Source organism: Quercus suber, unplaced genomic scaffold (assembly GCF_002906115.3).
Source record: "Quercus suber isolate HL8 unplaced genomic scaffold, Cork oak 2.0 scaffold_997, whole genome shotgun sequence".
NCBI lineage: Eukaryota > Viridiplantae > Streptophyta > Magnoliopsida > Fagales > Fagaceae > Quercus > Quercus suber.
This window is the reverse complement of record NW_027070412.1, coordinates 98,334-115,970: the sequence shown is the minus strand read 5'-3', so window position 1 is coordinate 115,970 and position 17,637 is coordinate 98,334. Positions and strand designations below refer to the sequence as shown.

General features: G+C 35.0%; 3 protein-coding genes across 3 annotated transcripts; all 3 read left to right on the top strand.

Annotated features, from left to right (window-relative positions):
• The first annotated feature begins 206 nt into the window (after window positions 1-206).
• LOC112005530 (uncharacterized) lies at window positions 207-3,444 on the top strand. Its single transcript, XM_024037795.2, is given in 7 exon segments — window positions 207-372; window positions 600-834; window positions 1,443-1,527; window positions 1,713-1,767; window positions 2,394-2,500; window positions 2,503-2,531; window positions 2,925-3,444. Coding segments are annotated over 6 exon segments (567 nt in total). The 5' UTR covers window positions 207-372; window positions 600-654; the 3' UTR covers window positions 3,036-3,444.
• Window positions 3,445-6,473: 3,029 nt separating this feature from the next.
• On the top strand, window positions 6,474-10,722 carry LOC112005529 (vacuolar protein-sorting-associated protein 11 homolog). The gene is made up of 5 exons (XM_024037792.2): window positions 6,474-6,936; window positions 7,019-7,207; window positions 7,305-7,625; window positions 7,799-9,532; window positions 10,084-10,722. Exons 1-5 carry the CDS (start codon window positions 6,688-6,690, stop codon window positions 10,477-10,479), a joined length of 2,889 nt encoding a protein of 962 aa, XP_023893560.2. The 5' UTR covers window positions 6,474-6,687; the 3' UTR covers window positions 10,480-10,722.
• Window positions 10,723-12,930: 2,208 nt separating this feature from the next.
• On the top strand, window positions 12,931-16,745 carry LOC136061447 (vacuolar protein-sorting-associated protein 11 homolog). The gene is made up of 5 exons (XM_065768793.1): window positions 12,931-12,953; window positions 13,036-13,224; window positions 13,322-13,642; window positions 13,816-15,549; window positions 16,107-16,745. Exons 2-5 carry the CDS (start codon window positions 13,096-13,098, stop codon window positions 16,500-16,502), a joined length of 2,580 nt encoding a protein of 859 aa, XP_065624865.1. The 5' UTR covers window positions 12,931-12,953; window positions 13,036-13,095; the 3' UTR covers window positions 16,503-16,745.
• Window positions 16,746-17,637: the final 892 nt, after the last annotated feature.

Here is a 17,637-nt window from a genome sequence, read left to right as displayed (position 1 = left end):
TAATTTAATATGAACCATTAAATGGATTCATTTCAAAGAAATTCTTTTTGGGCTTAAAATGGTTTTGTTGTCGTTTGAGCTTTCGGCAAAACCGACCCATGGCCATGGGTAGTGGGCCCAAATCGGACATTTAATTTGCACAGGTTTTGAAAATAAACGGTATGTCGTTTAAAAAAAAAAAAAAAAAAATCCCCTAACTGACTACAAGTCAGTCTCCTTGTGGCGCTTAAACGGTACGTTTCGTTAGCTCATAAACTCTGAAAGTCTGAACCGCGAAGCTTCAGGGCGCAATAGAAGAGTGGATCCAAAGTCATGCATACGGTGGGTTTCGACTGTGAGATTGATTTTGGAACCAATAAGCAACCAGTTAAGGCAAGTAATCTCATCTATTCATTTCTTGTAATCTGATTTGGTAATAATTGGTGGCAGTGTTGCAATTCAAGTTTTCAGTTTAGTTGCTATTTGCAATATTAGGGGAAAAAAAAATGAAGATTCAAAATTAGAAGAAATCAATGAAGCACTTTGTGCAATTTTATATAAATAAATAAATATAATGGCCTTCAACTTCTGGTTTGTTAGTTGTTTCTTTGTCAATGCAGGTATAAGCAAGAGAAAAAAAAAAAAAATTTCTGAAAGCTTAAAAGAGTATTGAGAATGGTGGAGAGTTGTATTAGTAATAAGATATATAGTTACAAACATGAATGTAAGTGGCCTAATTCTGAGGCGGCTGATGTGCACAATATCATCGTTCGAAAGAGCCGCTCAAAGGGTTTCCTCGTATTCTTCTCGGCTCTTCTTATTTTAGCAAATGTCATCCTTCTTTTCCTTATCAAGGTACACACACAGTCTGATCTGTTTTAATCTTCTTATTTTTTTCTTTTTCTTTTTTGTATAAGGTTGTCTATTTGTTCCTTTACTATTTAATTTTTAGTTTGTGTATATTAGGTGATAATCGATGCTTATGCTAGCACACTACGAATGTAGTGAGACTGACTTTTTCGATATTTCCTATACACGCGATAGTGTCTATTAGTGGAGAATGTATCTCATGCATCGGGTATATGTATCTTTACTCAGTGTGTGACAGTTGTGGGGTCTAAACATTGTGCGAGAGAGGATGCATGTATGTGATGCATGAGATAATTATTGCCATTAGTGGGATGCATTTGTATGAGTTCTTTGGGTTTTGTTTGGTATATGTCTTGAATCTTATTCATATCGTTCTTCAATTTTTTTTTCTTAAGCAACCTTTTTACATGTGATATCTCAGCTTTTAATTTGAATGTTTGTGAAGTTATTTGTAATTTCAAGTAGCTGAATGGTAAACAGATATAGTATGTATTTTGTAAATTTTTATATAGCTTTAAAATTTGTCTTAAATTTTACTTGGTATTCTTTATTATGTTTATCATTATCTGATATGGTGACTGTAAATATAACAGGATAAATCAATTGCCGTTGTTTTTTGGAGCTTTATTTGGGATGTATTAATTGTCAAGCTCTTGCTTCGGAAGCCTGTTGAGAAAGGTGTGAACCTGAGACATGGAGGATGGAGCTTTATTGATTATAGAAAAGATAAAATAGATCTATTACCTGTAAATCATTTCTAGAATCGCTCTTATTAACTTCATTTTTTTACAAGTGAGTGTTGGCTGCAAGGGGAGATTTGCTCTTATTAGCTTCCTAACTGGTTTTAATTATTGATGACTCAGAGTCTGTTGTGGTTATGCCAGCTTTAGGAGTTCAACTTGAAACTCACTATGTAAGGTATTTTTTTCCCCCTTTTTGGTCAAATGAAAAGTGGTAGCTTATTTTTGGGAATGAATGTACAAACCACTCTTTGTTTTAAGGTCTCCACTGTCCTACTAGAATAACTGTAAGTTTCTTTATGATACGGTATCTTTGTATCAAAAGTTATTACAATTTTCTTGTAAGTACTGTTTAAGCTGAGGTTTTGATGCATGAAATTCATAGCATTTTAGAAAGTTCATACTCATATTTGGAGTGATGAACTAGTTTGATCAGAATTCCTTCCTTCTATGAATGTTGTGAAAAAGAGGGGGGAATTTATGCTGTTAATATATATGTTATAAGTTTTCCACTATAATGGGATTTAGGATGGAGAAAACCAGGGTCTTGCTTCCTTCTTCTTCCCCTTTTTAAACACCCCCCCCCCCAAAAAAAAAAAAATCTTTCACCATTGTAGCATATGCTCTTTCTTTTTATCCTGAAATTTTGACTGCTTATGCATCCTTAAAGGCCTGAAANTGCCCTCTTGAAGTAAATCTAGCAATAACCAAGCAGGTTTTGTCCATGTTATATATTAATTTTATAAATACACTGTCTCAGGTTTTCTAATATAATCTTTTTCTGTGTTTCACTCTTACCTATAGTGGTAACATTATCCGTCGCTTTGTACCCATTGACAAGATCTTGAAACCTGTACTATTAGAATGCGTGACCCCTGTTACTTGTTACTGGAGCCTGTCATTGATCTACAGGAAGAAGCAGAATTGATGTTAGTTTTTAAGGTAAATGAATCCTTCTTATTTCAATGTCCTGTCCTTTTGAGAAATACTGATTGATGAACTTTTTTTAAGGCATAGTATGATGTTATGTCACTCTTATGAGAGATCACTCTATTATGAATGGATCCACTATAGAAGTTTGATGTTATGTGGATTTTGGGTTCTATTGTAGCTGTTTAACAATTTAAATGGGATGATTAAGTCACTCATTTAAAATGATTTTCTAGGGCAGTGAGTTTACAATCGTTAACACATTGTTCTTTTTCATCAATAAAACTCTTATTATCTAAAAAAAAAAAAAAAACTCATTTAAAATGAAGCCTATACATGACAGATTTTTCTTATTGAAAGTCTTTCTTTTACTTCTGGCTCCTGAAACATGAATTCATTCTCTAGGAATTACGTCCACCAGTGAAAATGCTAGTCCCCATCTGGAAGGCCTTGTGTGCTGCCACTGGTAGTGAAGGAAGCCTCAATACATGTACTGAAGATGGGCCATGCTGTTGAAAGATTTTTTTTTATTTTTTATCAAGAGCTGTGGTAGACTTCAATTGGCAGGGTCCATTCTGTGGGCTGATGCATTATATATTCACACTTTGGGATGAGTGGATAGAATACATGCTTTTCGGGATCGATTAATGCATATGTGTAGTCAATTCAACTAACACAATGTGTATAGCAAAGGGATGAAATTTCACAGCATTGAAGATTATGTGGACAGAAGCATGGCATATTTTCATTGTAGGATTACTGGGCGTCTTTATCAAAATCAATGTACTTATTTGTACTCATTTCAATATATACTATTTGTTTTTCAGTTTGGTTATTCTGTCACAAAAAGTGAAAATGTACACTGTTCCAATACATATTTTTGAGACAAGGTTCTTGAATGCTGGCACAGCTAGTAAAAGTCAAATGTAAGTGTGAACTCTCTTCTCTCTCTCTCTCTCTCTCTCTCTCACACACACAAACACATGTATGAACATTACGAATAATCTTAGTAACATGCTAAACAATTATACTCTCAATAACATAGTAACAGGGATATGGAATAGTGGTTAAACAGCAGCAGTAATCTACATATTGGCATTTGATTTTTATCAGAACAAATATTTGAACATAATCTTCTGCATTTCCATGAATGTAAGGATATTGGGGAAGATGGAGATAGGGTTAGAACCAAATACTACTAGGTTATCGCTTCATCCTCAATTTCATATTAACTACTTGCTGATCCACGCTATTTGTGGAAAAATTTGATTATTTGTATATATATATTTTTTGTTAAGTGAAAAATGAAAATAGTAAATAAGATTTATTAGTGTTAGTCTCAGTTCATTTTTAAAATGATGTGATTATTTTCTAACAAAATATAATCGATACAATATATTAGATTTTCTAAATTAAGCTATTTATATTTGTTATTTAAAAGTATTTTATATTTTGTAAGTTTTTTTAAAGAAAATATAATGCATTTTACATTTAATTATTATATAATGTGAGGTATTTTGTAAATAATATAGTGTGTGGTTGGAATTTGTTTCTAGTACTCCCTACAAACAATTCATCATCTATACATTTTGAAAGGCCTAAAGAAAAATATATATATATATTTATATAAGTAAATCTATCACTTATATTAGAAAATAAAAATACAAGACTTTAATAAAATAAGAAAAATGTAATTTTATCAAGAGTTTACCAATATTATACTAAAAATGTGACATAATTGTCAGTGAAGTAGCTTGTCTTTTTACACAAACCTCTCCTCCTAAAGTGAATGGAATGGACCGAACTAGACCAAAAGGGATTGAATGGATCAAAGTGGACCAAATGGACCGAATAAACCAAAATGGATCGAAGTAGACTGAAATGGATTGAACAGACCAAAGTGCTATGCTGATGTGGCTACCAAAGTGGGCCGAATGTACCAAAGTGGACCAAATGAACCGAATAAACCGAAATGGACTGAATAGACAAAAATGGATCAAATGGAACGAAGTGGACCAAATGGATGGAATAGACAGAAATAGACCTAATTGACTAAAATGAACCTAAGTGGACCAAATAAACCGAAATGGAGTGTACAATAAATGTTATGCTTCAGCCTTTTGCCTTTAAGATACCATATAGATTTATAAGATTATCGAGTGATTATTTGTGGCTTAGAAAATAGAACAGGGCATAATGGAGGTGACAATTATCATGCTTAAAATCATCAAACTTTATGTTTGACATGACATTCAAAAGACAAATAGAATGATGCTTGACAATTAGAGATGCACTGATGTAGATTGGTTAAGGGAGAAGAAAATATTTTAATATTTTATGTTTATTTCTCTTTCCTAGTGGAATTAGGATTTATTTGCTTTTACACGTTCAATTAAAACTGCCATCTAAATCCATGTTGTGTGAAGGAGGAGGAGGAGGATCTCAATATTGAGGAGAAGGACAGCGATATTGAAGAGGATGATGAATACATTGAAAGAGTTTGTGTAGTACATTGTAAGACAAATAGAATGATGCTTGACAATTAGAGATGCACTGATGTAGATTGGTTAAGGGAGAAGAAAATATTTTAATATTTTATGTTTATTTCTCTTTCCTAGTGGAATTAGGATTTATTTGCTTTTACACGTTCAATTAAAACTGCCATCTAAATCCATGTTGTGTGAAGGAGGAGGAGGAGGATCTCAATATTGAGGAGAAGGACAGCGATATTGAAGAGGATGATGAATACATTGAAAGAGTTTGTGTAGTACATTGGGATTCTCCACCAATTTATGATGACTATCTTGAAGATCGTAGTCAAGGGGACAAGATTGAGCTTGATAAAAAGTAAAGTCATATACATATGAGGTGAGCCCATAACTCACACTAGTGATGAGACTTTTGATATTCAAAAACATGAGGTTATTGATTTTATTGCTTACAATCATACGTTGGTACAATTGGTTTGTTCAACAATAGATGAATTCTCTATTGATGAACGAAGTTTTGATCTACTAAAGCTTGAACTTAAACACATTAAACACTATAATTTCATTGGGGTTGATGAGCTTCTCAAAAAATTTCTTGATAGTATAGTTAATATTAATTTGGAAAAATTAATGGAAAGTGTTATTGATCCCTTATTGAAGGATTTTATTGAACAAGAACTAATAGAGATCAACAAGAGGCATGAATGAGTGATTTTAAGTAATCTTTGTGGAGGAGGCAATATGAAGTTTATGGATGTGTGCGTGGATTCCTTTTTAGTATTTGCCTTTTGTATCCCACTGTGGCAAAAGAGGTCAAGAACAAAAATTCATACATCAAGATTTATTATGAGTGAGAAAAGATTGATAAGTAACATATTGATTCGTCTTGTCTTGTATTGAAGAATAGGGTGGAGAGGATTATTCGGGTTCCAATTAATCGTGGAAGATTACCACAAAAACTAGAGGACAAGTTTTCCCCAACCCTAAGAGAATGATGCAAATTGATTAAGGGTGAAGAAAATATTTTATGTTGTTTTCTCTTTCCTAGTGGAATTATGATTTATTTGCTTTTACAAGTTTAATTAAAATATTTTTTTGTAGTTGAATTAGAATTTTAATTGTTTTTCTTTTCCTAGTTAAATTCTTTTTCTTTTCTCAAGTAGAAGTAGGTTTATTATTATTTTTTTTTCCCTAAAAGAAGTAGGAGAAATTCTATTCATATAAATAATCTTTATAAGACGGTGGATTATTATTATGTGTTGATTAATAAAAGTTTGTTAGAAATGTTTTCTCTATTATTTTGCCTACTAGTCTAGTATGTAGAACTTAACTTTCATTGAAGAGTTGTAGTAATTGTGTATTATAAATTCTGCTTCTGCACGCATTTGTTGGATCATGCACATTTTGATTTTATTGTATAAACCTTACATATTAATCCGTTACCAATCCCCAAAAAAATAAAGCAAACCAATGATGAAAGGTATATATTGCGTCGAACAAATATGACTCAATAAGCTAAATACAGCAGTAACAAATCCTCTTTAGAACGCTTTATCCTTTATCCTTGGACAAATTAGTTACAAAATAACGTATTAACATTCCCGAATCATCTCCAATAAAAATTCCAATTCTCTCAGAGAGTCTGAGAGAAACAGAAACAGAAAGACTCAAAAGGAAAAATGTACCAGTGGAGGAAATTCGAATTCTTCGAGGAGAAAAACGCCGGGAAATTAAACAAAATATCGCCGCCGTCTTCGTCGGAGGAAGAGAATTCGGCCGCCGTCAAAATCGAATGCTGTTCAAGCGGAAGAGGCAAAGTAGTGATCGGCTACGACGACGGCACAATCAGCCTCCTCGATCGCGGCCTCAACTTCAATTTCTCCTTCCACGGTCACTCTTCCTCCGTCCTCTTTCTCCAACACCTCAAGGTGACCTTCAATTTCGAATCAATTTCAACTCTCTACTTTCTACATCACCGTACTACTCTAAATTTTTATTTATTTTCTTCAGCAACGGAACTTTCTAGTGACGATCGGAGAAGATGAACAAATTTCGCCGCAACAATCCTCAATGTGTCTCAAGGTTTTCGATCTCGACAAAATGCATCAGCCAGAGGCCACAAGCACAAGCACAAGCTCCACCACTCCGGATTGTATTGGAATCTTACGAATTTTCACTAATCAGTTCCCTCAAGCCAAGGTTTTATTTATTTATATTGTTTTTTGTGTGTTTGTTTATCTTAATTAAGCTTTTGAAAACTTAGTAATGGCGATTTTTGATGTGATAATGCTAGCAGATTACTTCGTTTTTAGTGTTAGAGGAAGTGCCGCCGATTTTGCTTATAGCTATTGGATTAGATAATGGTTGTATCTACTGTATCAAAGGTGACATTGGACGTGAGCGTATAACTCGTTTTAGGCTTGCAGTTGATGATAACCGGTCGTCATCAAACTCGATAACTGGTTTAGGTTTCAGAGTGGATGGTCAAGCACTTCAATTATTTGCTGTTACTCCGGTTTCGGTTACCTTGTTTAATTTGCAAGATCAACCGCCTAGACGACAAACCCTAGATCATATTGGATCTAGTGTTTATAGTGTTACAATGAGTGACCGCGCGGTATGCTATTCATTCTTTGTTTTAATTTTAAGGTTGCATTTATTAATACTTGTATGCTATTGTGTCAATGCATGTTTTGTTGTGATCATGAGTTGATAATTGGTTGACCCTGACTAGTTTGTTGAAGATTTGTAATTGATACCAAAATTTTGGGATTATCGTTGTTGTTGTAGGAGTTGATAATTGGTCGGCCAGAAGCAGTGTATTTTTACGAAGTGGATGGGCGTGGTCCGTGTTGGGCTTTTGAAGGAGAGAAGAAATTCTTGGGGTGGTTCCGTGGTTACCTATTATGTGTGATTGCAGATCAGAGAAATGGTAAGCATACGTTCAATGTTTATGACTTGAAGAACCGTTTGATTGCACATAGTATAGTGGTTAAAGAGGTTACTCATATGCTTTGTGAATGGGGTAATATCATACTTATAATGGCTGACAAATCGGCTTTGTGTATCGGGGAGAAGGATATGGAAAGCAAGTTAGATATGCTGTTTAAGAAAAACCTTTATACTGTGGCTATAAATCTTGTTCAAAGCCAGCAAGCTGATGCGGCAGCAACTGCAGAGGTGTTAAGAAAGTATGGGGATCATTTGTATAGCAAGCAAGACTATGATGAGGCTATGGCCCAATATATTAATACTATCGGTCATCTTGAACCTTCATATGTGATACAGAAGTTCTTAGATGCACAGAGAATCTACAACCTTACCAACTACTTGGAGAAGTTACATGAGAAGGGGCTTGCTTCTAAAGACCATACAACTTTGCTCTTGAACTGTTACACGAAATTGAAAGATGTTGAAAAGCTAAATATATTTATTAAAAGTGAGGATGGTGTTGGAGAGCAAAAGTTTGATGTGGAAACTGCAATAAGGGTTTGCCGTGCTGCTAATTATCATGAGCATGCAATGTATGTTGCAAAGAAGGCAGGGAGGCACGAATTGTACTTAAAGATCTTACTTGAAGACCTTGGTAGATATGATGAAGCCTTGCACTATATTTCAGGCCTTGAGCCAAGTCAAGCAGGTGTGACGGTGAAGGAGTATGGTAAAATTCTCATAGAGCACAAGCCAGTGGAGACAATTGAGATACTCATGAGACTTTGCACAGAGGATAAAGAATCAGTCAAGCGAGGAGCTTCAAGTGCATACATATCTATGTTGCCATCTCCTGTTGATTTTCTCAACATTTTCATCCATCATCCAGAATCCCTTATGGATTTTCTTGAAAAATATACCACCAAGGTAAAAGACTCGCCTGCTCAAGTTGAAATCCACAACACACTGTTGGAGTTATACTTGTCCAATGACTTGAACTTTCCATCCATCTCACAAGCTAACAACAATGAAGATCTTAATCTTAGAGCTGTTGGGAAATTGGTTGCTGATGGCAAAGATTCAACTAAGGAAACAGATTGTCTGGAAAGGCGTGACAAGGGCCTGCATTTGCTTAAGGGTGCATGGCCATCTGAGCTAGAACATCCACTTTATGATGTTGATTTAGCTATCATTCTTTGTGAAATGAATGCATTTAGCGAAGGGCTGTTGTACTTATATGAAAAGATGAAACTCTACAAAGAGGTGATTGCTTGCTATATGCAGGCACATGACCATGAGGGATTAATTGGATGCTGCAAAAGGTTGGGGGATTCAGTTAAAGGAGGTGACCCATCTCTTTGGGCTGATCTGCTGAAGTATTTTGGTGAACTTGGAGAAGATTGCTCTAAAGAAGTGAAGGAAGTTTTGACCTATATCGAAAGGGATGACATCTTGCCTCCTATCATTGTTCTTCAAACGTTATCCAAAAATCCATGCCTCACACTCTCTGTCATTAAGGATTATATAGCTCGAAAGCTTGAACAAGAATCAAAGCTTATTGAAGAGGACCGGCGAGCTATTGAGAAGTATCAGGTTGGTGCTTAATTATTGCAGCTTTTTTTAGAGAAATTTTGTCAGGTACCTGTTTCTGTCATCACTTCCACCTTGAGTAAAATGGTGCTACAATTTTTCGCTAAAAGAGAATAAGAAAATTACAAATAGCTCCTAAAAAGGACAAAAGAGATAAAAAGTAAATAAAGGAACTAAAATAGACAGACATAGCCATTATTCAATACTAGTTGAATTCAAGCACAATATATTGTTAGTTTCCTCCAATATTTCAATAATTTTACTTCTAATATTTAGTGTTCTATTTTATAAACAAATCAAAGAGACAATAAGATTGTTGTAATAATTTGATCATATTATATGTGTTTACAAATTTGAAAATTGCATGATATTGTGACTGATATAGATAAATCTGTTTCGTGCCTATTAAAAGAAATGCAAATATCATTTTGATAAATAAAAATAAAATTATCCTTCAATAATTGTTTTAAGCCTGAGATGTGTAGAATTTTATTGATTATATTTTCATTCAATGAGAACGGGCAAATTACTAAATGAGCTTCTTTAATTTGCAGGAAGACACTCTGGCAATGAGAAAAGAAGTTCAGGATCTCAGGACAAATGCCAGAATATTTCAGCTTAGCAAGTGCACTGCATGCACTTTCACACTTGATCTCCCTGCTGTACATTTTATGTGTATGCACTCATTCCATCAGCGTTGCCTTGGGGATAATGAAAAAGAATGTCCTGAGTGTGCTCCTGAATATAGATCTGTTCTGGAAATGAAGAGAAGCTTGGAGCAGAATTCTAGAGACCAGGATCAGTTCTTTCAGCAAGTGAAGAGTTCAAAGGATGGATTTTCTGTGATTGCTGAGTATTTTGGAAAGGGAATCATAAGCAAAACAAGTAATGGATCCACAGGTGCAGGTGCTCTTGGATCAGCCAACACTTCTTCCGGCAGTGGCCTCTAAAGTTGACATTTGACGCCAACAACACTAGCCGCTAGTGAATGTCTAAAGGTTGATTTTTTTTTTTTTTTTTTTTTACTTTTTATTTTTTGAATTTTTAAAATGTATATGGCTTGATTGTGAGCTTTGTTGCCCCTCGTTTTTTGATGATTGTTCTTGCTTCTGTTTTGTCCCAGTTATATTTCTTTTTATGGACCAATCATTTTTTTGGGAAAAATCCAGAATGTAATTTCATATGAGGCCCAATTTGAAGTCTAAATTTACAGTACTTTTTCCGGCTTTGACTGAAAACCAAAAATGTCATTCTTAAACTTGTTTTTACATCTATGAGCTACAAAATCACTCCCAAAGATTGCTGTCACAAATTTGAAAAAAAGAAAAGAGAAGAAAAAAGAGGTTTCAAAAAATGTGATTTCCACTGACAACCACCCTTTTTTCGGTTTTTGTTTAGTCCGGATTTTATTTTTAGACCTGTCACCCTTCAATTCAGAACTTTGCCAGTCAATGGCATTATGGTTACTATAAAAGAATTATGCTAGTGACACAATTTTTGGCATAACTTTGTGCCATAACTTGCCACATGGCTAGTTGTGATTAGTAAGGGTATGTTAATAGGTCATGTGGGGACATACTCTTACCAATCACAACTCGCTATGCGACAAGCTGTGACATAAAGTTGTGCCCCTAGCCATGGTGTTGTCAAAATCTTAATTTGGATCTTATGATCCTACGATTTTATGATTCCACTTGCCCAAAACGATCCCGATCTTTCAAGGATCTTTGCGATCGCTTAGGATCACTAAAATCGTATAATAATGACGATACCAAATGACCCTGATTTCTTGTAATCTTCTTTAACTTGACAGGAGGCTTAGTTAGACCCAAATGAAAAATAAAATTCTAATAGACCAAATTTTTCTACTCTAATGTAGAGATTGCGTCATTTGGACCAAATAAAAATATTCTAATAGAATGTCACATTTTGAGATTTTTAGCTTCTTTAAATAATGCTTATAAATGGATGTAGTGATATATGGTAATTATATTAATGAATATATAATTTATGTGATTATTATACATACCAATGTGTATTTTTTGTTTTTTTCTCAAATAATGTAAGATCTTACGATCCACGATCTCACCTACCTCCCACGATCCTACGTAGAATCTTAATTTTGACAACCTTGTCCTTAGCATAATTTATTATAAAATAGTTGCTTGGAATCATCGGGAGTGTCGATCAGTGTTGGTCGATTAAATAGCCACGATCATGTTTAACATTCCTGGTTATATCCTCTAAGCTATTTACCAAAATAACAAAACTTAGGATCTGTTTAGTAAGAGATTTCTAATAACATTGTTTGTAGTTTTTAAAAATATGTGTGGGTAAAAAAGTGTGAAAATATTTGTAATGTTGTTTAAATATTGAAAACTATTATTTAAACCATAGTAACAAATAAGCCGTTAGATACATTATTTAGATGTTCTTAAGGTTCCCTTTAAAAATTCAGCCATGTAACTTTTTTCTCATGAATAGAAGTGTATTTTTAGTTAAGTACTGTCACATAGTTGAATTTTAGGAAGGGAACTTAAGGAACGATATCTAAGTAGTGTACTTAAGCTTTGGCCTCACCAAAATCATCTCAAACTTCCTGGTTATATCCTCCTATGAATGAAGACAAAAAAGTAAAGAAATCGTGATTTATTATGTCCAGATGAGTTTACTGAGCAGGGTTCCGACGTATACTGATTACTAATGGCCTGTTTGGATGTTTAAAAAAGGACGGGGAGTAGAGTAGAGGGAGGGAGAGTAATCTAATTACCTTATTTGGAAGTTTTTTAAGGAAGGAGGGGGAGGGGTTTCAACTCCCTCTAGCCCCCCATTTTTAATTCCCCAAAATTGGAGAGATTTAGAAGGAGAGTAGAGTACATAAACTATTGACCAAGTAAATTACCTAATTTACCCTTATTATATTAACAAAATTACACAAGGGGAAGGGCTAATTACTCCCTTCCCCCTTACTAATTTTAAAAACATCCAAACAAAGTGGAGGGGAATCATTTTCCTCTACTCTCCTCCCCACTACTCCCCTCCCCTCTACTCCCCTCTACTCTCCTTCCTCTCTAAACTTCCAAACAAGTCATAAAAGTGAGCTATACACCAAATGACAAAGAATGAATTTACACTTAACGTATACTGATTACTGAAAGTGAGCCATACACCAGATGACAAAGAATGAATTTACACTGAACGTGTCAATTAACATGCATGTAGGGCTGCCACACTGATTCTGGGAACACCTTTGGTGTCTCCTCAACTCTAACCTCTTGCAGAACTTAACCGCTGTGCCGCACGTTCAATACCGAGTTTTTGTCGACGTAAACCATGCCACAACTCACTTGAACTATCACCCAAAAATCCGACCTTAGCTACCTGCTTGCGCAAGGCCTCTGTCCTCTTTCTCCAACACCTCAAGGTGACCTTCAATTTCGAATCAATTTCAACTCTCTACTTTCTACATCACCGTACTACTCTAAATTTTTATTTATTTTCTTCAGCAACGGAACTTTCTAGTGACGATCGGAGAAGATGAACAAATTTCGCCGCAACAATCCTCAATGTGTCTCAAGGTTTTCGATCTCGACAAAATGCATCAGCCAGAGGCCACAAGCACAAGCACAAGCTCCACCACTCCGGATTGTATTGGAATCTTACGAATTTTCACTAATCAGTTCCCTCAAGCCAAGGTTTTATTTATTTATATTGTTTTTTGTGTGTTTGTTTATCTTAATTAAGCTTTTGAAAACTTAGTAATGGCGATTTTTGATGTGATAATGCTAGCAGATTACTTCGTTTTTAGTGTTAGAGGAAGTGCCGCCGATTTTGCTTATAGCTATTGGATTAGATAATGGTTGTATCTACTGTATCAAAGGTGACATTGGACGTGAGCGTATAACTCGTTTTAGGCTTGCAGTTGATGATAACCGGTCGTCATCAAACTCGATAACTGGTTTAGGTTTCAGAGTGGATGGTCAAGCACTTCAATTATTTGCTGTTACTCCGGTTTCGGTTACCTTGTTTAATTTGCAAGATCAACCGCCTAGACGACAAACCCTAGATCATATTGGATCTAGTGTTTATAGTGTTACAATGAGTGACCGCGCGGTATGCTATTCATTCTTTGTTTTAATTTTAAGGTTGCATTTATTAATACTTGTATGCTATTGTGTCAATGCATGTTTTGTTGTGATCATGAGTTGATAATTGGTTGACCCTGACTAGTTTGTTGAAGATTTGTAATTGATACCAAAATTTTGGGATTATCGTTGTTGTTGTAGGAGTTGATAATTGGTCGGCCAGAAGCAGTGTATTTTTACGAAGTGGATGGGCGTGGTCCGTGTTGGGCTTTTGAAGGAGAGAAGAAATTCTTGGGGTGGTTCCGTGGTTACCTATTATGTGTGATTGCAGATCAGAGAAATGGTAAGCATACGTTCAATGTTTATGACTTGAAGAACCGTTTGATTGCACATAGTATAGTGGTTAAAGAGGTTACTCATATGCTTTGTGAATGGGGTAATATCATACTTATAATGGCTGACAAATCGGCTTTGTGTATCGGGGAGAAGGATATGGAAAGCAAGTTAGATATGCTGTTTAAGAAAAACCTTTATACTGTGGCTATAAATCTTGTTCAAAGCCAGCAAGCTGATGCGGCAGCAACTGCAGAGGTGTTAAGAAAGTATGGGGATCATTTGTATAGCAAGCAAGACTATGATGAGGCTATGGCCCAATATATTAATACTATCGGTCATCTTGAACCTTCATATGTGATACAGAAGTTCTTAGATGCACAGAGAATCTACAACCTTACCAACTACTTGGAGAAGTTACATGAGAAGGGGCTTGCTTCTAAAGACCATACAACTTTGCTCTTGAACTGTTACACGAAATTGAAAGATGTTGAAAAGCTAAATATATTTATTAAAAGTGAGGATGGTGTTGGAGAGCAAAAGTTTGATGTGGAAACTGCAATAAGGGTTTGCCGTGCTGCTAATTATCATGAGCATGCAATGTATGTTGCAAAGAAGGCAGGGAGGCACGAATTGTACTTAAAGATCTTACTTGAAGACCTTGGTAGATATGATGAAGCCTTGCACTATATTTCAGGCCTTGAGCCAAGTCAAGCAGGTGTGACGGTGAAGGAGTATGGTAAAATTCTCATAGAGCACAAGCCAGTGGAGACAATTGAGATACTCATGAGACTTTGCACAGAGGATAAAGAATCAGTCAAGCGAGGAGCTTCAAGTGCATACATATCTATGTTGCCATCTCCTGTTGATTTTCTCAACATTTTCATCCATCATCCAGAATCCCTTATGGATTTTCTTGAAAAATATACCACCAAGGTAAAAGACTCGCCTGCTCAAGTTGAAATCCACAACACACTGTTGGAGTTATACTTGTCCAATGACTTGAACTTTCCATCCATCTCACAAGCTAACAACAATGAAGATCTTAATCTTAGAGCTGTTGGGAAATTGGTTGCTGATGGCAAAGATTCAACTAAGGAAACAGATTGTCTGGAAAGGCGTGACAAGGGCCTGCATTTGCTTAAGGGTGCATGGCCATCTGAGCTAGAACATCCACTTTATGATGTTGATTTAGCTATCATTCTTTGTGAAATGAATGCATTTAGCGAAGGGCTGTTGTACTTATATGAAAAGATGAAACTCTACAAAGAGGTGATTGCTTGCTATATGCAGGCACATGACCATGAGGGATTAATTGGATGCTGCAAAAGGTTGGGGGATTCAGTTAAAGGAGGTGACCCATCTCTTTGGGCTGATCTGCTGAAGTATTTTGGTGAACTTGGAGAAGATTGCTCTAAAGAAGTGAAGGAAGTTTTGACCTATATCGAAAGGGATGACATCTTGCCTCCCATCATTGTTCTTCAAACGTTATCCAAAAATCCATGCCTCACACTCTCTGTCATTAAGGATTATATAGCTCGAAAGCTTGAACAAGAATCAAAGCTTATTGAAGAGGACCGGCGAGCTATTGAGAAGTATCAGGTTGGTGCTTAATTATTGCAGCTTTTTTTAGAGAAATTTTGTCAGGTACCTGTTTCTGTCATCACTTCCACCTTGAGTAAAATGGTGCTACAATTTTTCGCTAAAAGAGAATAAGAAAATTACAAATAGCTCCTAAAAAGGACAAAAGAGATAAAAAGTAAATAAAGGAACTAAAATAGACAGACATAGCCATTATTCAATACTAGTTGAATTCAAGCACAATATTTTGTTAGTTTCCTCCAATATTTCAATAATTTTAATTTTACTTCTAATATTTAGTGTTCTATTTTATAAACAAATCAAAGAGACAATAAGATTGTTGTAATAATTTGATCATATTATATGTGTTTACAAATTTGAAAATTGCATGATATTGTGACTGATATAGATAAATCTGTTTCGTGCCTATTAAAAGAAATGCAAATATCATTTTGATAAATAAAAATAAAATTATCCTTCAATAATTGTTTTAAGCCTGAGATGTGTAGAATTTTATTGATTATATTTTCATTCAATGAGAACGGCCAAATTACTAAATGAGCTTCTTTAATTTGCAGGAAGACACTCTGGCAATGAGAAAAGAAGTTCAGGATCTCAGGACAAATGCCAGAATATTTCAGCTTAGCAAGTGCACTGCATGCACTTTCACACTTGATCTCCCTGCTGTACATTTTATGTGTATGCACTCATTCCATCAGCGTTGCCTTGGGGATAATGAAAAAGAATGTCCTGAGTGTGCTCCTGAATATAGATCTGTTCTGGAAATGAAGAGAAGCTTGGAGCAGAATTCTAGAGACCAGGATCAGTTCTTTCAGCAAGTGAAGAGTTCAAAGGATGGATTTTCTGTGATTGCTGAGTATTTTGGAAAGGGAATCATAAGCAAAACAAGTAATGGATCCACAGGTGCAGGTGCTCTTGGATCAGCCAACACTTCTTCCGGCAGTGGCCTCTAAAGTTGACATTTGACGCCAACAACACTAGCCGCTAGTGAATGTCTAAAGGTTGATTTTTTTTTTTTTTTTTTTTTACTTTTTATTTTTTGAATTTTTAAAATGTATATGGCTTGATTGTGAGCTTTGTTGCCCCTCGTTTTTTGATGATTGTACTTGCTTCTGTTTTGTCCCAGTTATATTTCTTTTTATGGACCAAGCATTTTTTTGGGAAAAATCCAGAATGTAATTTCATATGAGGCCCAATTTGAAGTCTAAATTTACAGTACTTTTTCCGGCTTTGACTGAAAACCAAAAATGTCATTCTTAAACTTGTTTTTACATCTATGAGCTACAAAATCACTCCCAAAGATTGCTGTCACAAATTTGAAAAAAAGAAAAGAAAAGAAAAGAAAAAAGAGGTTTCAAAAAATGTGATTTCCACTGACAACCACCCTTTTTTCGGTTTTTGTTTAGTCCGGATTTTATTTTTAGACCTGTCACCCTTCAATTCAGAACTTTGCCAGTCAATGGCATTATGGTTGCTATAAAAGAATTATGCTAGTGACACAATTTTTGGCATAACTTTGTGCCATAACTTGCCATATGGCTAGTTGTGATTAGTAAGGGTATGTTAGTAGGTCATGTGGGGACACACTCTTACCAATCACAACTCGCTATGCGACAAGCTGTGACATAAAGTTGTGCCCCTAGCCATGGTGTTGTCAAAATCTTAATTTGGATCTTATGATCCTACGATTTTACGATTCCACTTGCCCAAAACGATCCCGATCTTTCAAGGATCTTTGCGATCGCTTAGGATCACTAAAATCATATAATAATGACGATACCAAATGACCCTGATTTCTTGTAATCTTCTTTAACTTGACAGGAGGCTTAGTTAGACCCAAATGAAAAATAAAATTCTAATAGACCAAATTTTTCTACTCTAATGTAGAGATTGCGTCATTTGGACCCAAATAAAAATATTCTAATAGAATGTCACATTTTGAGATTTTTAGCTTCTTTAAATAATGCTTATAAATGGATGTAGTGATATACGGTAATTATATTAATGAATATATAATTTATGTGATTATTATACATACCAATTTGTATTTTTTGTTTTTTTTTCAAATAATGTAAGATCTTACGATCC

What these genes read in the sequence shown, in the direction of transcription:
- LOC136061447 (XM_065768793.1), top strand. Translation starts at nt 13,096, where the DNA reads ATGTGTCTCAAGGTTTTCGATCTCGACAAAATGCATCAGCCAGAGGCC. An exon ending in ATCAGTTCCCTCAAGCCAAG is followed by an intron (nt 13,225 to 13,321) that starts GTTTTATTTATT and finishes TAATGCTAGCAG; the next exon opens with ATTACTTCGTTTTTAGTGTT. An exon ending in TTACAATGAGTGACCGCGCG is followed by an intron (nt 13,643 to 13,815) that starts GTATGCTATTCA and finishes TTGTTGTTGTAG; the next exon opens with GAGTTGATAATTGGTCGGCC.
- LOC112005529 (XM_024037792.2), top strand. Translation starts at nt 6,688, where the DNA reads ATGTACCAGTGGAGGAAATTCGAATTCTTCGAGGAGAAAAACGCCGGG. An exon ending in TCTTTCTCCAACACCTCAAG is followed by an intron (nt 6,937 to 7,018) that starts GTGACCTTCAAT and finishes TATTTTCTTCAG; the next exon opens with CAACGGAACTTTCTAGTGAC. An exon ending in GAGCTATTGAGAAGTATCAG is followed by an intron (nt 9,533 to 10,083) that starts GTTGGTGCTTAA and finishes TTTAATTTGCAG; the next exon opens with GAAGACACTCTGGCAATGAG.